Raw genomic sequence first — 25,764 nt, forward strand, 5'->3', positions numbered from 1 at the left:
GTGACATGCAGTGTAACATGTAACATTGTGACAAATGTGCATTATATTATTATATTTAACCGCTTGTCCTGTGCAGGTTATTGTATCTGAATGATATGTAACATCTGCTTGATCTGATATGTAACATCTGATTTACTTATGCACTTATCGTATCTGATTGATATGTAACATGTTGGAAACTATGAGAAATATGGACATTTCCTATTCACGTGAGGGTAATGGGTCTGACTTACAGGGGTGAGTGAATCATTGGTGCCACCCGACTTTACAAAAAGAGGGTGTGGTACTGGGGGGAGGGGGGAACAAACAACCTGTGTACTAGTGTGAACGGGTGGGAAGAGAGGAGATCCTAGGTGCCAGTATTACAGTTTAAATCACAAAGTTATAGATTAAACTAATAAGTAAGCTGCAGCCTACCATCAAGAACTATCGAGCCCAGCGGGAAAGGAACGTAACGTTGCTGCTGCGGGTGTTCGAGCGCTGGCGTTATGAATGAGAGACGCCGATTTACTAGTAAGGCTACTTCTTGGCCTCAACCACAAAGCCCATCTAACCCCGGCTCACTTTGCTAGGGTTGGATGGCTCAGGGTTGAGGACAGAGTACAGCAACTTGCTGTGGGCCTGGTCTACAAGATTCGACAAAACATTGGGATCCCCTGTATTTGTCAAATTACTTCTAAAACTTAAATGAAGTCCACGATCATAACACCAGAGGCAGCTCCACGGATCATGCTCAACCCAGATTTGTCTCAACAAAGGGAATGAGCTCATTCTCATGCTATTCAACAAAAATGTGGAATGCCCTACCTAAAGGAGTAAAGGAGTGTAAAACCCTACTCACTTTCAAAAATGCCCTAAAGATACACCTTCAGGAGGCTGCAATTCGAAAATGGCCCCCGTCAAAGTCTTAACCTATGTACAGTACATGTAGCCTGTGTGACATGCAGTGTAACATGTAACCTGCATGCAGTGTAAGTTACACTGCAACCTGTGTAGCATGCAGTGTAACCTGGTTACAGGCAGAAGCGTAGCGTCATGGAGGCCACTGAGGCCATGGCCCGGTCAGTAAAGACCCGGCCTGCCCTGTCTAGCTGCTCAAACTGCACGGCAAGATTCCCCAGAAAAGATAATTCTGCTCCAACAACAATAGATACATTACCGCAGTGATACATTGGCTGCCCCATTCGCACCTTTTACAAAGCTAAAGCTGCCGTCTCCTGCATAAAAATGGTCCAAGTGTAACCTGTTAAGTACCGTAGTCTGTAGGAGGCATAAGCTATTGTCATATGCTGGAGTAGAGTAGGCTATTTCTACATTGCAGTAATGATACTTTTTACTTAAGTAAAACATTTCAGTAAGTTTTCCACCACTGAAGGATAGTAGAGTGTGTTGGTAATGTTGCTTTATGGCCGTTCAGTTAATTAATTAGGCTACTTAAAAAAAGAAATCGCAGCACTTTGCGTGCGTATGTGTCCCGCAACTCAGGGGGGGGGGGATACAGATCCTGCCCAGTCAACATTAGAGTCCATGCTACGCCAGTGGTTACAGGACATCGAAATGATGGGCTGTCTGAATGACATGGCACCATCAGCACTCGCTATGCAACACTTTTGATAACAAACAGCAGCAGAAGGGAATTGACACATTTATCAGACATGTGGGTGTGAAGTGTGGTTTACAACATAAGACATTATTCAAGTCACACTCAAAAGTGTTGACTTGCAGTAGGTTCTGCTGACAGGCTTTTTAATGGGTTAAACTGTAAAAATGCTTAGGGCTTATCAATAAATCATTAACATTCATATTCTACACTTAAACTTACTAGACTGGGTCTCTATTGTTTAACTTCTGTTTTCAAAATGTTTTACTTTTTGTGACATGACATGTCATTGCCATGCCCTCCTTTGACAAATCCTATCCTATTATATATTAAAGAAACCTCAGTCAGTCAGTCAGTCAGTCTGTTCTGCATGTTTCTCCTTAGTGGGTTCAGCAATTGATCTGAACTTGCACACAGGCATTGACCATTAGCATATGCAGACAGTGACTTGGCCCGTTTTTCACATTCCCAAAATCTAAACTCTTTATTAAAGTCTTTGTGTAAACACCGGAGATTCAGAGTTCGGGCTATGGGATCTGTTGTTATGGTTACTGGCTTTTACACCCACGCCGCCAGAGAACGCCAGGACAGACAGAAGCTACAGACTGCAAACTTATAAGGGACTGTTTTATGAGCGGATATTATCTACACTGCAGACTGATACGTGCAATGTTCGAATCCAGGTTGGTGTTATTGGCACACATAGCTTAGCTGAAACAACGTAAACATCAACATCTCATGGTATGGGTGGCAACGATTCCACGTCGGGTCGTAAATGATCGGTACAAATCTGTTTATAACTTTTTGAGATACACAGACAGACAGACAGAAAAATTCATGAACAAACAAACAAACAGGAGCAAAAACATCAGCTCATTTGTTCTCATCTGAGGGAACATAGGGTCTAATTTGGGAAGGGGGAACATAGGGCTGAGGGGCTCGGTACGCCCCTAGTTTGTGAACCACTACAGCAGTACATCCATTGAGGACCTACTTGTTTACTTTCATAGGATAAATTGTCCTTTTTATGCCTAAAGAATTTCTCTAATTTAAAAGTGTGTCTGGCTGAACTACTGCTCTGTAGTTTAGGTCATTTAGTTTTCTCCTCCTGATAAGTGTTTTAACAAAAGCAAGAAAACTGCTGCGTTCAACTCAAAAGTACAAAAGCCGCTAAAGTAACAAAGTAAGTTGTCAGCAGAAGTAAATAGACAGTTATATGGGTGTGAAATGTGGTTTATAATACAGGCCATCATGCAAGTTACGCTTCAAAGTGTCAATTTGCTACAGTAGGTTCTGCTTTTTACCAGTTATACTGGCTCATCTATTAATCATTATTTTTAACTATTAAAATATGTAGCACTTTTGCTTAACTGGGTCTTTGTTAAATCCTTTGTTTTGTACATTTACTTTACTAATACATTATCATGTGCATTTTCAGAAAAAAATGTAAATATCAGATATAAAAAAAAATAGTGGCCCCCCTGCAGTGACACGGAGGAACCCCGATAGGCAATGTTTTACTTTTACACTATGTTCTGCCAGTTTAAAAAAAACAGTAGTCTCAAAGACAGTATTAAACCTCACTTGTTTCACTTGTGACAAATGCAATTAATTAGAAAGAAGGAAGAATAATTTCAATTCAAATTAATTTCATAAGGTTATTTTTGAAATGTATGTGCTGTCTCGTGCACATGTGGCACGAGACAGCACATACCCATACTGTACTGATACCAGACACTTTTTTTATCCATTCACACACAAACATATTGGTTCTTCAGCACCTCTAATAGTTATATCATTAGCACTATTTCATTGGTGCTACAGTATCTATAGCAACAACAGATTTCCCTTATGATTACAAGCCAATTAACCATTTTTGGTTAGTGTGAGACAGGGCAGGAAATGAATGGAGGACACTCAGTTTGGCCTTGTGCCGTTAAAAACATGATATGATAAAGTATGATGTATGATATGTACAGTATGCGCTCTGGCTACAGAGGCTACTGTAGTTCATTTAGTTTTGTCCTCCTGATAAGTGTGGTTTTAAGCAAAAACAAGTAAACTGCCACGCTCAACTCAAAAGTACAAAAGCCCCTAAAGTAACAAAGTAAGTTGTCAGCAGAAGTAAGTAGACACAGTTATATGGGTGTGAAGTGTGGTTTATGATACAGGCCATCATGCAAGTTACGCTTCAAAGTGTCAATTTGCTACAGTAGGTTCTGCTGACAGGCTTTTTAACGGTTATACTGGCTCATACTGGCTCATTAATCATTATTTTTAACTACTAAAATATGTAGCACTTTTGCTTAACTGGGTCTATATTGGTTAAATCCTCAGTTTTGTACATTTACTTTGCTAATAATATGTTGGATACATTATGGACTGTGCGTTATTTATCAAGGGTCGGTATAGCTGAAAAGGGAGGGGGGGCTGGTCATCACATTTTTTTGAGCACAAGGGGGGGCATATTTTTTTATTTTGGCTTTAGGGGGGGGCATGCAACTTTCATTTGTTGAATTTTGTATTTTAAAATCGGCCACAGATTGGGCGATTTTAAAACTCAGTGGGCTGGAAAAAATGGCATTGGGCGGGCACGTAAAAGTATGGCTTGTTTTTAACATATCTGGCGGGTTTTATTAGCTACACGTCACCAAGCCCAGTGTGAGGTACCGATCAGAGAAACGGGGCACGTTTATCAGTACTGATTAATTATACTTGAAGTATTTCTGGAAAATAGTTGCTCAATCTCTCTCTCGTAAGGGGTGTTTTTGCATAATGGAACCAAATGGACCCCCGACGTACGCTAATTTGCCTCTAATAAACGATCAGCATTTTTTTTTATATCCTCCTACCTACTGTTGGTGTCAATATAAAACATAATGGTTTATGGTGGTTGGGGGGGGGGGGGGCATGCATTTTCCTGCAGTCACTCAGGGGGGGTCAAGGGAAAATATTTGGAGGTCGGGGGGGGGGGGGGGGGGGGGGGCTTGTTTCCATCGTGGTTCTGTGTATTCAATTCATCAAGGTACTCAATACTTAGTAAACTTGACCTTTGTACTTGGTGTGTTCCTTTTTTGATTTGATTGAGTGGTTAATGTAACACAAGTATACTCCCCACCACTATTGTAAACAATTTTGTTGCAGATTAAACCTTTTCATAGATAGCTTCATAGACTTGTTTTACAGCACTATCATCAGTGTTGTGTAAATTAATGTTTATATTTTCTATCAAAATGTTGAATTCATGTTCATGTGTAATACTTTCAGACATTTAAACACTTAAACCCTCAATACTTAGTAAACTTGATCTTTGGCTCTGTACTTGGTCTGCTCTTTTTTTCCCCTCTACACCAAACCTCTTTGACGGACATAGCCGATCTACAAGCTCACAACGCATCACCCTGTGCCCATGCGTGAGCTTGTAGATCTGCTATTTTTGGCGAATGTTCCATGCAGAATAGGGACGCTAGGGTTCAAGTCGTTAATAAAATACACAAAAAAAAAAATCACACAAATATTTGGCGGCTCCCCTGTAGTAACTCTGAGGACCCCCTTGGGGTCCCGGACCCCCTGTTGAAGACCCCTGATTTAGACATTGTGATGTGTAGACCCAGAAGCAGAGCAGTAAGTTGATAAGTTGTGCTATTTTTTAAATATACAACATATAAATGGATAAATCCTGATGCTATATTAACTCCTCCTATGTTAACTCCTTTTCTTGGGACCCCCCCACTTTGAGAACCAATGCTTAGATTATAACATTGTAGATGTTATGTAACAAATATTGTTGTTAAAGTGTTAAATAACTATTGCTGCAGAGTGTTCGTTCAGTAATGCCGGTCTATTCGTCTTTTCAGCCATTTAAACAGAAAATGAACATTCAGGTGGGCTGCTAATCCGGAGGGAATGCCCTTTTATCAGCTTCAATTTGATAGTGTTCCTATGATGAGGTTGGAATACCAATATGTACAAGATTAACAGCCAGGCAGCCAGCAATGCCATCTGGTGGTTAATGGAACCCATGCACTCCAAAAAAGGCTAAAAAGGTTCTACACAAGCAGGGTTTGAGCAGAGGGAAGTAACCACAGAAACCAAGGGTCCAATTTAACAAGTTTATAAAAAAATCACAAACACGGTTGGTATTGTAAAATATAAAAAAACATCACAATCCAAAAGCGCGGCCCAATAAAGTCTCTCTGAACGGTCAGTCCATCAGTCCGGGGTCTCTTTCAGGGTTCTTCCAGGGTCACCTTGGGGACCAAGGACAAAATAAATCAATCATGTTGCCCTCCTAAATAGCCTATATCAAAAAACCCTCCAACAACAGCACTGCACACAATGATTTAAATAAGAACCCGCAGGTAGTCCTACTAGGCTTAAAATCCAAATCCTGCACTCTGTTCACTAATGAGACCAAGTGAGAGCTGCGTAACATAGTAGTTGCTGTCGCGTGGAAACTTTGTACGTCGAAAACCGTTATTTTGAACATTTTTATAATAGTGAGAATAGCCGATCTACAAGCTTTTGTGTGACACTCTTGTTTGATGATTAGGGCATGTAGGGCATTAATTTACTTGACAATAAGTTGAAATAATGTTTATGGAGATAGGAGGTTTACCTGACAGCAAGGGGGTCATACAGCAGTAGTGCGTCAGTGGGGGCGGCCATAGCTGAGTGGCTAGCGAGCCTGCCTGGGAAGCCAGAGGCCCTGGTTGTCCCAGTAATGGGCCTGGTCTTCAAGATACTCAAGGGACCAGTGCCCATGTACATGTCAGACTACTTCACTTGAGTGAGTAATGCGCACGGTCACAACACCAGAGGGAGCTCCACTGATCTCGTTCCTTCCAAATTCGGCACAAACATGGGGATGAATGCATATTATGCCACCAAAATGTGGACCACTCTACAACCAGCCATCAAAATGTGTGACTTCCTGTCTTCTTTCAAAACCACTATAAAAGAGCACCTGTCAGCAATTTTCAACGGGACCTAGACAAGTGTTCTAGTGTGCCACCAGAAACCCCCCCCCCCCCCCCCCCATGCTGTTTTCTGTAAAGATATATTTTTGTATTGCACCTGATATTGATGATTTGTTGATTAGTCTACCACCCATTTGTGGGTAGACCTATACAGTAGGCAGAATTGCGCGCGCGCGCGCACACACACACACACACACACACACACACACACACACACACACACACACACACACACACACACACACACACACACACACACACACACACACACACACACACACACACACACACACACACACACACACACACACACACACACACACACACACACACACACACACACGACAGGAGGAGATCAAGTTGTACCAACTAAACTAGTTTTTGTTTTTGGCAAAGTAGCTTGCGTTTTCCATTCAGTAAACAGGTGTTCTAAATATGTTGGTGATAAAGTGCTGGAACATTGCTGGCAAGTCCTTAGAAAGTTCAAGTTCTAGTTATAAACCTATTATACTCATCTGTGAAAGCTGGCATCAAACAGCATGTTGGCAGACAAATGTATTGTGTCTGCTAACATCATATAATATAACATGACAGTCACATTATGACATTGTTCACATTAGAGGACCGGTGAGGAGAGGATAGGTTTGAATGTGTTGGCACAGTACCCGTGTCTACCTGTGTCAACAAAAATCTAGGCACTGATCGGTATGTACGCAAATAAAATCTTACCTGAGAAGGTGCCAGTATTTCTTTTTTGTTACGATTGTTTTAATGTTAGGCAAATTGAGGCCCTCTTTATCACAAAAAAATCCCTTGTTTGTTTTTGTTTTTTGCCATATAAATCTCAACATTATACAGTATTATGTTTGTCTAGAGTTGTAAAGGTCTCCATCAAAGATTGCAATATAGAAATAGCAGCCTAAGTAAACATTAATTCGGACAGTTTCAATACTGCCATCTGAGCAAATCCACTCAGATGGCAGTATTGAGGGGATTTGCTCAATAACTTGCCATAATTGACAAGAAGGAGTTATAACAATGACTATATCTAAAGCGCTCCCTGGACAGGTGAAACCAGACTTTATTATCTAGTTGCATGGCCCAAGTATATCATAACATAATTGCTTCAGATTTTGATTCATTCATGTCATTCTTACATTCCTTTAACCCTTGTATTGTTAGAATGCTGCGCACATCTTTTGTGTTAGGGGATCAAATTTGACATGTGATTTAAATCAGCCCAAAAAACAATGTGTCCAATAATTAATAGGTTTATCACATCATAGCTAACTTAGTTATTATGCATTGATATCCATCTAACCTTCAATGTACCACTCGTTTTCAATTATTTTTTTATGATTATGTCATAGTGGCATGCCTATATATGGGCATATCGAGTTTGTTTATTTCTGAGTTATATTCACGTGGACGTGGTCCTTTATTATGGGCGTATCGGGTTTGTTTATATTTTAAACAAACCCGATACCACTTTAACCCATTCAATCTGGGAACACATCTGTCATTTTATATTTGAGCTATAACCATAATTCTATATTTGGCTATTACAAAATTGCAGATCTACAGGCATACAAGCTTGTAGATCTGCTATTCTTTTTTTTTATCATGACAATTTCATTTAAAAACATTTTCTTGTTTCTGGGGATTCTACAAACGTTTTTTATTTTTTTATTTTTACCAAATGATATGTATTTGGCCGCGGACCCCCATCTCAAAATATGTTGTTCCAGGGGCCCCCCAAAAGCAAAGGTTTGACTTACAATAGTGTGCTTTAAATATATATTATACATAGATTTGCACATATTTTCAAGATTTTTCAAAAATAATTCTACAAATAAGATCTACAAGCTCGTAGTGCGGCACTCAGGGGCGCCGATTTATGTCCGCGCTACTGGGTGCGCCCAGGAGCGGACATTTTTTCCGGGTTTGTTACCTTTTTAGTTTTTTTGTTACTTTAATGCGGTTAATTCGGTTAATTTGGTACAACATTTACTCCATGAAGTGTATACGTCGGAGTTTTTTTCTTTTTCTTTTTTTTTGACGAGTTTGTGATGGGTGCTCGTCATTTCTCCTGGGTGCTTTAGCCCCGAGGCACCTACAGTATCGGCGCCCTTGAATCAAGGTCAAAGGCACCTCTCACTTCACACTGGGTGTGTTTTTTTTTTTTGGCAAAGTAGCTTTGTGATTTCAATTCCACAATGATGTCAAAGCCGAGTACATGATGAGTGATTAATGAATTAAAGGCATGCATGGCAGCATTTTAAGAAATGCATTGTCACTATAAACTATAAACACTTTATCTGACAGCTGATGTCAATCACCTTGTTAAGACTGCTCTAAGGCAGTGGTTCTCCACCTTTTCAGGCCGCGACCGGCCAAAATAATCATGTATCAGTTAGGACAGATTATATGCTGACACAGAGAGAAAGAGGAGTAGAAATCCATGGGGGAAGTCAGATGTTGGATTGATGGCTGCAGTCAAATCTAAATTAATACTTTAGTGAGAGAGAATTCATTTAGACTATGTTCTACATGGTTGAATATAAGTAGAATGTACACATTTGATAAACACATTAATTAATGTCAACGGTGACTGTGAGTGACAACAGTGAAACATGGTGCAGGAAAAGAGCAAAAACAACAAATCAAACTATTGTGACACTGCATTCCTTTAAATCCTGGTTATCCTGCCACGTCCTTCATTAATCATGTACATAATTATATGTTTTGACTCTCATTTTTTTAAGGCTAGGCTTTCTCATAAACATAGATTACAGTACCTTAATGGAATCCACAACCATTGAAGCTACCTTGACAAAAAAAACTAGCTGAGCTGGTAGAAGCCATCTGTCATATACTGTAATAACCATATCAAGTATAATACGCACTCACCTTTGCAGCTAAGTGGTCCTTTTGCTCAGGCAATGTAAGATGGAAGCACTGTCTGTAATGATAAGACCCAATTATTGAAATCCCAAACATGAAATATACTTGGACCATGCCACATTTAATGCTCGTCTCAGGACTGCCACCTGCCAGTACCAGTATACAATGGATAACTTCCCAGTCTCCAGGTTTTCTAAAGTATAGCTAACCACTTTAACCCTGATATCCCAATTTGGACATGCCAGTATAGGCTAAAAGGAAAAGAAAATTCTTAACAGTTGCCGTTTAAGCGCTTTCTCTAAGCTATTATTTTCAATACCGCAAAGATCACAAATTAATTGACGAATACTTTCCCTCTGCTCCCTCTTTTCAAAGTCAACACACACACACACACACACACACACACACACACACACACACACTAGAGTTAGAAACCTTTACTGTTGTTTTTATTTTTGGCTCTTATTGCGTTTATTATTAGTGAATGTTGCCTGCATACTGTTACAGGTGTGCACTGATTCAGGAGTACAAAGCTCAGGAGGAAAATAACTGACTATATATTTCAACCATTTGAAAATAGACGATCTACAAGCTCGTACCTTGTAGATCTGCTATTTTCAAAAGATTTGAATACATTTTATTCATTTGAAAACTTGTGAAATGGGACATTCCGCATAATGAGTACTTTAACTTTTGTACTTTAAGTATATTTTGATGCCACTACTTTTGTACTTCTACTCAAGTAGATTTTGATTACCGGACTTTTTGTAAGAGAGTGTTTCTACTTTGCAGTATTGATACTTTTACTTAAGTAGACAATGCGAGTACTTTTTCCACCACTAGCTGTAGCTCTGTCTAGCTCTGGCTGGAGTTCTCTGTCACACTGTATGACTCTTCTTTATGCCCAAGATATTATTGCCGCCCAAAAGTTCTGAGATGGCTCGGTAATCACTAACCCCCTTTAAAATGACCAGTGGTGTAAAGTAACTAAGTACATTTACTCAAGTACTGTACTTAAGTACAATTTTGTATTGCCAATTGTCTATACTATTACTTCTACTCCACTACATCTCAGAGGCAAATATTGTACTTTTACTCCACTACTTTACTCCATTTGAAAACTTTAGTTACTAGTTACTTACTACTGCAGATATAAATTATTATATTATTAAACATACATTAACCACTTTAGCCCTATTTTAAACCTAGGCTATTTGAAAATATCCGATCTACAAGCTCACAACACGTCGCATCGCGACGCGTTGTGAGCTTGTAGATCGGATATTTTCAAACATTTTAGTACTTTTACTTTTGGTACTTTTGTTTTGATGCCAATACTTTTGTACTTTTACTCAAGCAACATTTTGAACACAGGCCTTTTACTTGTAAGGGTGCGGTCCCACCACAATTTTGTTTTACCTATGGGGCGGAATCTGCCAATGCTTTTTCAATGAGAACGCGTGGATTCATGGTCTTGCGCATCTTTCCGCTTGTCGCGCACATCTTGCGTTTATGCGCTCTATGCTGCTTTTCCCCCTCTGTCCAATCGGGTGAGTCGAAGGCGGACCGTCCCAAGACTCAGGAAGCAACACGATGCTTGCATGGGAGGGTCCTGACTCCTGAAAGTGAGTGACAGGTGCGTATTTTTAGAATGCGCTGGCTCCAAAAAACTGTCGGCCATGCAAAACCTGAGTTTAACAGCGGCCAACCATGTTTTGGTGGGATCGCGCCCTAACAGAGTATTTCTACATTGCGGTATTGATACTTTTACTCAAGTAAAAATTGGAAGCAGAGTATTTTTTCCACCACTGAAAATGGCCACGTTTTTTTTTTTTTTTTTTTCAGGAAGTGCTGACAGACATACTCATAGATTTCAAGTTTACTCGTGGTGGAAAGTAACTAAGGACATTTACTCAAGTACTGTTCTTTTTTATATGTACAGTATATATACTTCAAATTCTACTCCCCTGCATCCCAGAGTTAAATATGATTATAACATTAATTATATATATAAATAAATAAAACTTTAGTTGCACGATACTTTCTAGATTTAGATTATTAATTCAATTAATTATTTGGTCAAGTAAAATGCAGCTATTTAAAAACAAGTACTTTTACTTGTTTTTTTCAAATTTCAGAAGGATCTGAATCAAACCATGGGTCAGAGTTTTCTCAGTGTCAACATACATGGGCAACTGGCGGCCCGGGGCCCACATGGAGCCACCACCTTCACTTAATGAGGCCCACAGGTTAATATCGGAATACTGATACACTATTGATTTCAGCTGTTACAATTCCAAACATGACCCGCTTTAATTACTTCAGTCTATATTAGTAGCTTAATGACTAGTATTAAAATTGTATTGTCTTACTCAAGTAAAACATTTGAGTACTTTTTCCACCACTGCAAACAAACAAACAAACAATATATGAATGAATATTGTCATTTTTCTCTTCACAAAAAACAACAAGCATGTTTTGTACCCGTTTTCTCCATACATGGGCATGCCCCCTTTGCCCTTAGGCCCCAGCCATAAAAGTCTGCCCCCCTTTCGTCCATACATGGGCATACACAGGCTGACACGTCATGTGAAGTCTGGCTTATAAAAACTCCACACCAAATGCCTAAAATGATTCATGCTTTTCACTTATAAAGTGGTTTGTAGGTGTGTTACATACTAGGACTTCATTCTGGGTCTGGCAGAACCAGGTCTCCTGGTCTTATTTTACATAATACAAACAGATAAACAAAAGGCAGCCTCCAGCCCTCATCCTTCCACACACAATTACAATGGTCCAATAATGATCCTTTTGAGGTATGCTGCCATAATTACCTTCAGGTTTGGCAGCATATTTGTGCCATGGGATAGGGTTAGTAGCTACCGGTACTATAAGTACAGGTAGACCTACTTATAACGCAACGTACCTGAGAATCTCAACTCACTTCATTTTCTCCCTTCTGCTGCTGCGAGGTAATCAACATCTTTGTTTTTTACAAATGTTTTAGCAGGTCATTTTTTATTTAACCCATTAAGACCGGGAAAGAATCTGTGTCATTTTTAGATTGCTTTGGCAAAAAAATAATATAGCAGATACGAGCTTGTATATCTGCTATCTTTTGAAAAATCTTGAAAATGTGTGCAAATCTTTGAATATATATATATATATATTTAAAGCGAACATTTGTAACTCAAATCTTTGCTTCTGGGGGGTCTCTAGAACAAAATATTTTGGGATGGGGGTCCGGTCCGCGGCCAAATACATATCTAAAAATGTTTTCTAAATCCTAACAGTATGTTGCTATATCAGTGACCTCCAATATGACGTATTTGGCCACGGACCCCCATCTCAAAATTTCTTGTTCCAGGGACCCCCCGCCCAGAAGCAAATATTGGAGTAAAAAAGTGTCACTTTAAATTATATATATATTGAAAAATATTTGCACAAATTGTCAAGATTTTTCAAAAATAGCAGATCTACAAGCTTCGCCGTCTGAGATCTTTTGGTGCTAGTAGACAGATTCTTCTTTTGTTTTTCACTTCTGTTATTATGAGTGTCCTGCAGTACTGTAGTACCACCTGGTATGGATGTCTGTCTGTAGCTTTAAAGTCACAACTGCTGCAACAAGTGAACATTTGTTCAAAAATTGTTGGACAACCACTTCAGAGGCTCTATACATCTACGTATGATAACAGTATGATAAGGTTGGCAAGGAATATCACTTCAAACACTAGCCATGCTTTGTATGGAGAATATAGGTTGCTGCCTTCAGGAAGGAGATACAGTGTTCCTACATACAATAAGGTCAAACTGAAGAGGTCCTTTGTCCATCAGACGACATTGAGGCTCAATCAGGAGTTATAAGCCAGGGGTAGGCTGAGTGGTGGACATTGCTCTTGTCTTTGCATGTCTTTATGTATGTATTTGTATTTTGTTGTTTTCTTGTGTCATGTCAAATGTGTGTACTGTTATATGTTGCATACATGGCTGTTTCTGGGTCGCAAGACAAATTTCAGTGCAAACTGACAATAAAGTATTATCATATCGTATCATAGCGCAGCACTCTGTGCCAAACTATGAGCTTGTAGATCTGCTATTTTTGAACAGCCAAAGAAATCTAAAAATGACATGCGTTCCCGGTCTTAAGGGTTAATTCATGAATCAGACATGTGTTTAACTTTAGTTCATTTTTGCTTTAGTAAAACAGAAGGGTAAAAAAAGCTCTTTTACTTTAGCCACTCTAAATTAGAATGTATTCATCCCTTTTTAAGAAACACTGGATTTCCTTGGCATGACTTCCAATTAAGTTTTATCCTATGCTTTATTCTTAATTTCATGAATTTGACAAGTTATAAATTATAATAATAATAACAATAATAATGGATTTTATTTATAATGCACTAAATTTGTTAAAACAACAAAGTGCTACAATTAGGCAGTTGCATGAAAAGAAACATCACACCGTTAAAAACATCTGAGAAAATTAAACAAATCAATTAAGACATGGGGGCATAAAGCCTAGAGGTAAAACCAGTGTAGCTAAAAAAAAAAGCTTTGTTAAAGGTAGGTCTTTACTCCTCTCTTAAAGGATTCGACCGACTGTGGTGCTCTCAGGTGGACAGGGAGGGTGTTCCATTGTTCCGGGCCGACCAGGCTTTCTGCTCGGCCGCCCCGGAACATTGGAACACCCTCCCACCGTCCCTGACCCTCCCTATCAGAAATTGAATACTTTTGAATGATAGTTGAAGAGATATGTGTCTTGGTGTCTGAATAAAACTTTAGCACTCTTTGAGGAATCATTATAAGCATGCATGGCCACGTAAACTGAAAATAAAATGGCATATTCTAAAAGATAGATACAGTATTAGATTAGACAGTGGGATATACCTTTTTTAGAATGATTCAAATTGTAGTGCAGAAATCTGCTATCAGACGTTTGCAAGATTATGCCACATGTATTGATTGTAGAGAGATTGGGGTTTTCTCAACTATTCTCTAAAAAGCATACATGGGCAACTGGCGGCCAGGGGGCCACATGCGGCCCCCACCTTCACTTAATGCGGTTAATATTGGAATACTGATATATTATTGATGTCAGCTGTTACAATTCCAAACATTCAAACTTGACCCGCTTTAATTACTTCAGTCTATATCAGTAGCTTAATGACTAGTAGTACAATTCTATTGTCTATTTTATGTCCAATGTATTTGTATTTAAGTTAACATGAGTATAACTAAATGCATTTGAAATTTAATAAAAATGATACTTTTCAGGATTCCAATACTTTTCAGGATTCCAATTTTTAAAAAAAGCACAAAAAACAATTCCAATTCAAAAGTAGCAAAAATAGCAGATCTACAAGCTCAAAACATGTCGCACTGCAACGCGTTTTGAGCTTGTAGATGCTATTTTTTTGCTACTTTTGTGTGACATAGAATGGACGACAGTATATGCAATGTGGCCCTCTGGAGTGAGTGTGGAAATATAGTGGCCCTCTCTATGCCCAATCCTGCTCTAAAGCAATGTTTCCCAAACAGTGGGTATATGGATCACGAGTAAATACCCATTTGTTGTTGTGGTTTTATTAAAACATTTAAAAAGACTCACCAAAAATCCCCAATTTTGTTTTCATAAGTTAAAAACTAATTCAAACGTTTTTCAAAAGCTAGCCTGATAGATAGCCTGGTGGCTTTTCAAATGCTTCCGCCTAACTAACGGTCAGTAATTCGGAAGCTTGCAGAAAATAATATGGATGTCCCGACTTCCCCAACCTCCAATGTTGTGTCTGCAGTCACATATAAAGTCCTCACCAAATAAGCTGAAACCTTTCTAGCTTGCGCAGCTTAGCAGAAATGGATATTCAAACATGTTGTGTAAATAACAGAGCGTAGAACAGTGGAGGAAAAAAGTACTCCAATTTTTTTACTTAAGTAAAAGTATCGATTCTGCAATATAGAAATATTCGATTACAAGTAAAAGTCCGGAATTAAAAATGTACTTGAGTAAAAGGACAAAAGTATTGGCATCAACATGTACTTAAAGTACCAAAAGAAAAGTAGTCATTATGCAAAATATCGTATTTCACAAGTGTTGTATACACATCTATTAAAATTAGCTATATACTGTAGGGATAAAGTGGTTAATGCATGTTTTGTAATAATACAATTCTACAAAGTGTTACGGCCACTAACCCTGGCTCGAACACCAATGGCCATAACATAATAACCGGACATAAATCAGGTCTCAATTGCAATGAAGTTTATTTTATATCAAGAAAAAACATGTGCAATGGGTTCTTGCAAGCGACAAGATCAATAAATATACCAGAGGGGTAGAGGTATAATAAATAAGGGCAGCAGAGCCAGCAAGGCAGGATCGACACTAAACAGGACAAATACGCATCAGTGAACTCATCAGCATATAGAAAGACTGTAGACGGAGGTGTTAATATGTGCTAGCACATAACAAAAGTAACTAAAGTTTTCAAATAATTGTAGTGGAGTAAAAAGTACAATATTTGCCTCTGAGATGTGGTGGAGTAGAAGTAAAAGTACTGAAAATGTAGTAAAGAATCTTAAGTACAGTGTCACTTTCCACCATTATATATTAATGGTAATTGTCAAACAAATGATTGCTTACTGTATAGAACGTTTGTGAGCCGGATTTACACATTTTACTCTGGAGCATTTGAAGATTGTTTAAATTAGACTTGAGACATTTTACTGTGTTTCATTGCTGTATTCTGTCTTTTGTATCTGCAGGTTGACTGTTTGCAATGGAAGGCAGAGAAACAGACTGGACCGCTGATCTCTTGGGCTGCTGTGCTGACTGCAATACTTGTCAGTATCGATATCAGAAAACGTATTCATTAGCAGTAATAGTTGTTTATTGTATTTTAAAGCTGCAAACCACAACTTCTATGTTCTAACCGAGATTCAAACTTTCATGAGAGAACACAGTACATTTCTACAGCAAAGCCAAGAGGCTTTCTCCTTATTAGCATGTAATACTAGTTGCCAACCACTAGATGTCCTCTCCGACACCAGGTTCTTCCACATTTAGGAATGGAAGAGTAGGGAGACTCCAACCACTGCAGATGTACTAGTTATATATGCATTAACATACCCTACCATACAGATTGTTTAAAATAATTTTGTATTCATTAAAATAAGTTTCAGATTGCAGCTTCAACAAGTTGTGTCAAATTAAGACATAGACACATATATCAGCATGTTTGCTGAATGTAAGCGATGCAGTGGTGTAAAGTAACCAAGTACATTTACTCAAGTAGATATTTTTTACTTTACTGGAGTATTTCCAATTTGCAGTTCTTTTACATCTACTCCTCTACATCTCAGAGGCAAATATTGTACTTTTACTCCACTACAATTATTTGAAAACTTTAGTTACTAGTTACTTTGTAGATTTTGATTAATATTACAAAACATGCATTAACCACTTCAGCCCTATATTCATTTCGGCTATTTGAAAATAGCCGATCTGCAAGCTCACGATGCGACACATTGTGAAATTGTTATACATTTTAAACATTTGAAAACTTGTGAAATGGGACATTTGCGTAATTACTTTCTACTTTTGGTACTTTAAGTCCATTTTGATACCCATACTTTCGAACTTATACTCAAGTACATTTTGAATTCCGGACTTTTACTTGTAACAGAGTATTTCTACATTGCAGTATTGATACTTTTACTTAAGTAAAAAATGTGAGTACTTTTTCCACCAGTGAAGAGATGTTTGTGTGTTTTTCAGGTTGTCTGGGATTCTTTTGCTGTCCTTGTGCTGCCTGCAAAACCTCAGAAGAAATGGGACACGCTAAGTGTCTCCCCTTACTGGACATGTGCACCCCGGGTGCGTTTGCAGCCATGTGTGGGATTCCTATGTGTGTGGCTCCGGCTGTACTGTCACTTCGGGTTGCCATTCGACACAAATACAAAATCAAGGTCTGGTGGTGATACACTATAATATGGTGCATTTATATAGCAGCCTTTATCCAAGGCCCTTTACAATGATTGTGCATTACATTCACCCATTCTCACACACATACCTGATGGCGGCGGAAACCATGCAAGGCAGCAACCTGCTCATCAACCTGTGGGGGGGGGGGGGGGGGGGGGAGAGAGAGAGAGAGCGAGAGAGAGATCAAATGATGTGTCATACATTGAAATCTGAAATTATTTGAAGAAGATACAGTACGCTTCATTGAGTGTTGTTAAACATGAAATTGTTTGTTGAAAGCCTGATAGTTTAGCAACTCATGTGTGTTTTATGTTTTATAGAGTGGAATTGACCCTATGTGCTTCCCATACAGGGTACTCTCTGCAAAGACATCATGGCGTCCTGCTGCTGCGTGTGCTGCGCCTACTGTCAGATGGCCCACGAGATCAAATACCGCAAGAACAACCCCAACGTCACAGTCATCAATATGCAACAACCAACCTCAACCTCTTATGTCGTTAAGCAGTAAGCTGGTAAACCTGTTATGGTTTCAGCACTATCATGAGAAAACTTTAGATTGAGATTTAATACGCCTAATTACATTTGAAGTACCAATGGAATCTAACAGGTAGCCTAAAGTACCTGACTATAAAACTCCCATTACACCCAAGACAGGCAGCCTCTGTCGATAGCTTTAAAGCACAGCTCAAGACCTACTTATTCACTCTTGCTTTTAGATGATTTTTTTGGTTGATTTTTAAATCTCTGGGTTGTTATTCATGTCCTCACTGTATTGCCTGATTCACTGCCTTTTTGCTATTATTTTAATGTTTTTTATGCTTTTGCTTTTGTTTTTGCTTTATTGTTAAATTAGTTGTAACTGTGATTGTATTCTTGCTCTGTAAAGCACTTTGAGCTGCATTTCATGTCATGAAAGGTGCTAAACAAATAAAGTTTATTATTATTATTATTATACTGAAATATCATATTACAACTAACAATATGTGTTTTTAAGCATGGTGGTGGTGGTGTTGTATGCACTTCTGAGTATATAAGTAAATACTGAACTATAATATTACAACTGTAGCCCAGTGATTAGTTCATGCCCTTATCCCTATTCTAATACATTTAGTTTAAGTCATTCTAAAACAGTTGACTAAGTTAAAAATGTATGCCTTTAATAAATAGTTGTCCGTCATAAAGAGATCTCTAAATAAATAGGTTTTGGTAAAAGACTTATGTTAAAAGTGCATGTCATGGTGTGTTAAAAGGTGAAATTCATTGAGAGACAGTGGAAAAAACCCAATAACGAGTAGTCATGTAAAACAGGTGGGCCAGTGCTGCTGGGTTTACTGAGAAAGGAGTAAACTAGTTGTAGTTAACGAGGTAATTGATGTGTTTGTCTTTGATGTTTTTCATGCTGTGTGATGTATGATCAAGTGGTGTGTGCTGATTGGGGACTTCTCAATTGTAAGAGTGGGGAGAGGGGATGATTGCTGAACAGTATCACCTGTATGACCTGAGTGTTTGGCCTGACACAGGTTGGACTAATAGGAGAAGCCAAGTTGGAGCTGCTGCTGTTCTGAGGCCCAGTGCCTAATTATTTTCTGTTTTGTATGGCATTAGTGAGTTAAAAGAAGTCATAAGTGAGAGTTAAAAGTGTGTTTATGCGGAGGGGAAAAATCCGTTAGTCGCTCAACCCGAGGACACCAGTACTGATTTTTGAGGACAGTTTGGAGGGTATTCATAACGAGGATTCCTGCTGTTTGCTTCACCCCACAAACATTTTCACCTCACGAACTAGTCTCCAGAACTGAACAAGAACTGTGAGTTAATGACTTTTGTGCGCTCGTGTGTCAACACGGACAGAGGACTGAGGGCCACATCACCCATCGACCCATCGCTCCACCATCACCACGATCAGGCCTGCAACTTTTTTGTTGTGTGTATGTGTGCGTGCACGTGTGTGGGCCCACTGTGTGTTTAAGTGCATTAAGGTATTCTGTATTATCTATTTAGGAATAGTGATAGCCTATGTTTTTGGTTGAAGCAAGGTAATAGGGGTTTTGCATTTTGCCAAGAAAGTTAAAGGACATTTTGAGAGTTGGGTTTGGATATTTTGATTTAACCGGTCAAGTGTGATTTTGACCTTGAAGTGTAACAGTAATTAAGAAACTACATTAGGTAGAGTTCATCTGATTTCATCAGGTTAAAAAAGGCCTAAGGCCTAAGGTATTTTTGAAACAAAGGTTTACATTCTGTTTGTATTTGTGCTGTATGTCTATTTCATGTTTTTATTTCATCTTAACTTTAAAAAAGGGTAAAACACTTTGTGTTAAACTAACAACCCTAGTAAATTTGATTTACATTTAAAGTGTTGTCTGAGAGAATTATTTGAAATAGGTCTACTTTCCAGTTAATCAGCCTTGTGGTTTATAATATAAATACAGGGTTAAAAAGTAAAAGGTAACGAACTCAAGCGCCCCGTTTATTCCTTTGAACACAGTACCGGGGTGCTACATAAAATGGAGGCACTACTGAGATAATTTTCCTTTCCACTAAAAACAATATTTTGTTTAGGTTAAGAAGAAAACAAAACTAGTAAACAGAGAGTTTAACTAGGCAAAAAAATGACTTAAAAGCTTATCTCTAAAAACCCTGAGCTTATTAGTTCTAAAGTAGCAATTGTCAAAACCCCCTAACAAAACCCCCTGACACCTTAACAGAATGGCTACGTTCCTCAACTGGTGCAAGGGAGAAGGGTTAAACCCTGAATATGCTCTGTTAGTACATGACGTCCCAGAAGACACTGAAACGGACCTCATAACTACTACACTGGAAACTGTCAAAGCACTAGGGCGTGTGAAAGTACGGGGACGGACTTACAACCCCGAAACGCAATGTCTGACAGTTTTATGCGAATGCCGTGAAAAGGTGAATCCTAAAGACCTACCCCCGAAGGTGGAGGCGGAGGGAAGAACAGAGCCTTGGAGGCTTGCAGCTGGAGATGAAGAAGGGACAAATGTTGACCCCACACTCCATGCCAGTTCCCCAGAGGCCATAATTAGAGCCGTTGGGGACTTGATGGCAAAAACTGCTAAATCTTCAGGTGAAAATGTCTTCAGAAGACTGCGAACATTCTCTGGAGTTGTTCCAACCCCGGCCGGAGAGGAACACTTAGATAACTGGATAGAGCAAGCCCGTCTCATGGTCGAGGAAAGTGATCGGCCTGACAAAGAGAAGAAAATGCGAATTGCTGAAAGTTTGAAAGGACCTGCTTTGGAGATAATCCAGGCAGTGAGGTTTACAAACCCTCATGCCACTTCCCACGAATACCTCGAAGCCATAGAAAATACGTTTGGGACATCTGAGTCAGGAGAGGAGTTGTATTTCACTTTTAGGATGCTAAGCCAGCACCCTGGAGAAAAAATGTCAGACTTCCTAAGAAGAATGGAAAGAGCCCTAAATAAAGTTGTGCAGAAAGGAGGCATGCCATTTGCCTCAGTGGGCAAAGCTCGCCTGGAACAGCTCATTAAAGGTGCTACAGAGTCTGACATAATGATGCTTAATCTCCGACTAAGAGAACGGAAGGATCAACCACCTACTTTTCTAGAGCTGCTGAATGAAATTCGAGCGGAAGAAGAATATGAGTCTGCGAGACGCAAGTTGAATGCCACAGTAAAGCATGTTGGTATCAAAAGTGACCAGCCTTCACAAGACTTGAGAGCTGAAATACGAGATTTGAAGTCACGTGTTGCCGAGCTGACCGGTACACAGCCAGTTCAAGCCACAAGTGTTCCAGAATCAGCGTCTGGGACTGATGACGTTGAAGACACAGACAGCAAGGACGTAAAAGCCTTGAAAAAGGAAATGAGGAAGTTACAGAAACAAATGAAAGTAATGTCTGTGAAACCCACTCAAGCTTCCACAGGACAACCACCTAACAAAGAGCCTCCCTCTCACTCTACACAGGGAGCGCGTCCATCCACATCTAAATCGCCAAATGGTTATTTCTGCTACAGATGTGGAGAAGATGGGCACATCGCCACAAGATGCACAGCTCCTGAGAACCCTCAGAAGGTGATTCAAAAACTGATTCGTGCTCAGCGTGGCGCTAAACGTCCACCGAGAGAACCAGACGCCAGTTCTGAGGAGAATGAGCAAAATGCTTTTGCAAATAAAAGTGCTGTGAAAATCATGCAAGCCCATTGCATTCCTGAAGGACTGATAGGACCACCCTCCACTACCTCAGTGAAGGTTAATGGGACCGTTTGTGATGCCCTTCTAGATAGTGGGTCACAAGTAACTATCATATTTGACAGCTGGTATTCCAAATACCTGAAGCACGTACCTCTTCATCCTGTTGGTGGGTTGGCCATTTGGGGTCTCAGTGATTCCGCAGAAAGCTACCCATACAAAGGCTACATAGAAGTTGAGGTGGAGTTCCCTGGAGACCGCCAGGCCATAAACCTCCTTGCTCTTGTGTGCCCGGATCCTCGCTGCTCTGACCAAACTCCCATCCTTGTCGGCACTAATGCAAGAAAGGTCAGGCAATTAGCTGGTTTCGGAAAATCACCAGTCACTGCTCTAGATCACTCTCTACATGTGTGTGCTGTTGACTCAAAAGTGAAGCCACCATTAAGACCCACAGCAGAGCAGAACTTGGATGGTGTCGTGGCGGAAGTCAAGTGGATGGGTCCTGGACTTCTCATTATCCCTCCCACCAGTGAGCAAATCGCCCGCTGCAAAGTGGAAGAGATAAAGCCACTGGGGAACAATATCCTCCTGACTGAAGAGCCTGCTGATCTAGAGCTCCCCGCAGGTGTATTCATACAACCTACAGTATTGTTCTCCTCTACCCTGAACAAGAATAACTTTTCAGTGCTGCTAAGCAATGAGTCATTGAAAGCGACCTCCATTCCACCTGGCACCGTGATAGCTCATCTGTATGTCACGGATACGGTTACTGTGACTCAGAAAAATGGCTCAGAGACTCACCCAAACATTGACCCAAATTTGTTTGATTTTGGGGACTCCCCAATTCCTAACGGATGGAAAGACAGACTCTCCCAGAAATTGTCTGAGAGAGCCAATGTCTTCTCACTGGACGAATGGGATGTGGGCCTCGCCAAGGGAGTAGAACACCATATTAGACTCACTAATACCAAGCCCTTCCGTGAGAGATCCCGTCGCATCGCACCTGCAGATGTGGATGACCTTCGGCGCCATCTCCAAGGATTGTTGGCTGCCGGGATCATAAAAGAGTCTCGAAGTCCCTATGCCTCTCCTATAGTTATAGCCAGGAAGAAGAATGGGAGTGTGCGGATGTGCATTGATTACCGGACACTGAACAACAGAACCATACCGGATCAGTATGCTGTGCCACGCATAGATGACGCCTTGGATTGCCTGACTGGTAGCCGATGGTTCTCTGTCCTCGATCTACGCAGTGGATATTATCAGATCCCCATGGCCGAAGAGGATAAAGAAAAAACAGCCTTTATCTGTCCTCTAGGATTCTTCCAATTCGAAAGAATGCCACAAGGAATCACAGGAGCCCCTGCGACGTTCCAACGACTTATGGAAAAGGCCGTTGGCGACATGCACCTCCTAGAAGTGATAGTGTACCTTGACGATTTGATCGTGTTTGGGAAGACCTTAGAGGAACACGAGGACCGTCTTCTTAAGGTCCTGGACCGACTTGAAGAATGTGGTTTGAAGCTGTCTATCGACAAGTGCCAATTCTGCAGGCCACAAGTGAAGTATGTGGGACACATCGTCTCAGAGCATGGCATTGCCACAGACCCAACCAAGGTGGAAGCAGTAGCTAGCTGGAAGCGACCCACAGATCTAAAGTCCCTACGTTCGTTCCTAGGTTTCTGCGGGTACTACCGCCGTTTTATCGCAAGTTACTCTTCCATCGTGAGACCTCTTACAGAGCTCACCAAGGGGTATCCTCCAGCTCAGAGAAGTAAAAAGACTAACAAGTCAAAAGAGAAGTCATACTACAAGGAATCAGAGCCCTTCGGAGTACGTTGGGATCAGTCATGCACTGATGCTTTCCAGAAGATCATCTACTGTCTCACGAATGCACCAGTGCTGGCCTTTGCCGACCCCACCAAACCGTACGTTCTCCATGTGGACGCCAGCCTCAATGGGCTAGGCGCAGTCCTTAACCAACAATATCCTGAGGGTCTGAGACCTGTTGCCTTTGCCAGTCGGAAGCTCAGCACTTCAGAACAGCACTACCCAGTTCATCAGTTAGAATTCCTGGCAATGAAATGGGCAGTTGTTGATAAGTTCCACGACTACTTGTATGGAGCTCAGTTTACAGTGAGAACTGACAACAACCCTCTTACATATGTATTGACAACAGCCAAGTTAAACGCGACTGGTCATCGATGGTTAGCAGCCCTTGCTACCTACAACTTTAACATCCAGTATCGGCCAGGTCGGGATAACATTGATGCTGACTCGTTGTCAAGGAAGGATGAAAGAGGGGAGTGGATTGAGATTCCCCCAGATGGCATACAGGCATTATGCAAACCCATTCATTGTCAAGAGTTGTCTGGTGTTTCCCCCTACTGTGCAGAACAGCTGGGAGTTGATCCAGACGCCATCCCTGAATGCTACGCTTGCCCAACACTCCTGCAGATTGGTGGTCTCGAGCAACTCAGTAGGCGAGATCTAATCAAAGCCCAAGACCGAGACTCGCTCATCTCGCCTGTGAAACAAGCGGTCAGAGATGGACAGATGTCGAGAGCAGTAAAGGGCGGGGGCCTAGAAGTAACCTTGCTGAGGAGAGAAGGCCCAAAGCTGCAGGTCAGGGAAGACCTACTCCATAGAGTGATAAAGAATCCATCTGGACAAGATATGCAACAGCTTGTACTACCAAAGGAGTACATACCAGCGGTACTAGCATCCTTGCATGATGAGTCTGGACATCTAGGAGTTGAGAAAACCACAGAGCTGGTTAGACAAAGGTTCTACTGGCCTAAGATGGCTAATGAGATTGACCAGTACATCAAGAATTGCGGCCGCTGCATAGCACGCAAGACTATTCCCCAGCGAGCTGCGCCCTTGCAGCAGATCACCAGCAAGGGACCGCTTGACCTGGTATGCATTGACTTTCTGTCTCTTGAGCCAGATTCCCAGGGAATGTCAAGCATATTAGTAGTGACTGATCATTTCACGCGTTATGCGCAAGCATTTCCCTCGAAAGACCAGAAGGCCACAACGGTAGCCAAAATTCTCTGTGAGAAATACTTCATCCACTATGGCCTTCCGGCCAGGATACATTCTGATCAGGGGCGTGATTTTGAGAGCCAACTAATCAAAGAGCTACTGAGAATGTTGGGGATCAGGAAATCACGTACGACTCCTTACCACCCCCAGGGAGACCCTCAACCGGAGAGGTTCAACCGGACCCTCCTCTCCATGCTGGGGACTTTGGATCCAAAACGGAAACAGAAATGGAGTCAGCACATAAGCCAATTAGTGCATGCATATAACAGCACCAGGAATGAGGCCACGGGATACTCACCCTATGCTTTAATGTTTGGAAGAGAAGCAAGGTTGCCTGTTGACCTCTGTTTTGGCGTTTCTCCTGATGGGGATGCAGAAGTTCCATACCACCAGTATGTAGCTAAGCTAAGGTCTGACCTACGCAACGCATACCAGTTAGCATCAGACGCTGCAACCAAGAACCATCAGAAGAACAAAAGAGCACATGATAAACGAGTACGAGATCAAGTGTTGGAAGAAGGAGATCGAGTTTTGCTCCGAAACTTTGGATTAACCGGCAAACACAAGTTGCAGGATAAATGGAGAGCTGTGCCTTACGTGGTTGTCAGTAAGATGCCAAATCTTCCAGTTTATACCATAAAACCGGAAAGAGGAACTGGAAAGGTGAAAACGGTCCACCGAAATCACCTGCTGCCAATTGGATACTTGGTTCGACTCCCAGTCGACACCGATGAACCAGAGCCTGCTCAAAAGTCTGTGACAAGGTCACATGGCAAACAGCCAGTGACCCAGACAGAACACAGTGATGAGAGGTCTGAGTTAGCAGATATTACATCATCAGACTCGGAGGATGAGGACATGGACATGTCGCAACCACGAGTTATGGATGGAGACCATGAGACAGGGAATGAGTCCTTGACACTACCTGAACCCCCTGTTCAGGAGGTCCATCCTGTAATTGATGAATCTCAAGCTACACTTCCTCTAGATGAGGATATGGGAGATGCCAGGGCAATACAACCTGTAGGCCCTGATGTGGAACCTATAGCTGGTTCAGTTCCCTTAGACCCTGTGGA

The 25,764-nt window shown here is 40.8% G+C and overlaps 2 protein-coding genes across 2 annotated transcripts in view; one reads left to right on the forward strand and one right to left on the reverse strand.

Moving 5' to 3' along the window:
* LOC311047055 (uncharacterized protein) overlaps positions 1–25,764 on the reverse strand; it is a gene marked incomplete at its 3' end in the record, with an annotated part of 136,933 nt that overhangs the window by 54,811 nt on the left and 56,358 nt on the right. The gene's annotated exons all lie outside the window — the stretch shown is intronic.
* Positions 11,640–18,246, forward strand: LOC311047901 (uncharacterized protein; the record flags this gene model as incomplete). The annotated part of the gene is made up of 5 exons (XM_084060850.1): positions 11,640–11,643; positions 12,415–12,455; positions 16,246–16,323; positions 17,258–17,356; positions 17,817–18,246. The coding sequence occupies 5 exons, from the start codon at positions 11,640–11,642 to the stop codon at positions 17,970–17,972; spliced, it is 378 nt and encodes a 125-aa protein (XP_083916976.1). The 3' UTR covers positions 17,973–18,246.

This window comes from Gymnoscopelus microlampas, assembly GCF_963454915.1.
Source record: "Gymnoscopelus microlampas genome assembly, chromosome: 6".
Classification (NCBI taxonomy): Eukaryota; Metazoa; Chordata; class Actinopteri; order Myctophiformes; family Myctophidae; genus Gymnoscopelus; species Gymnoscopelus microlampas.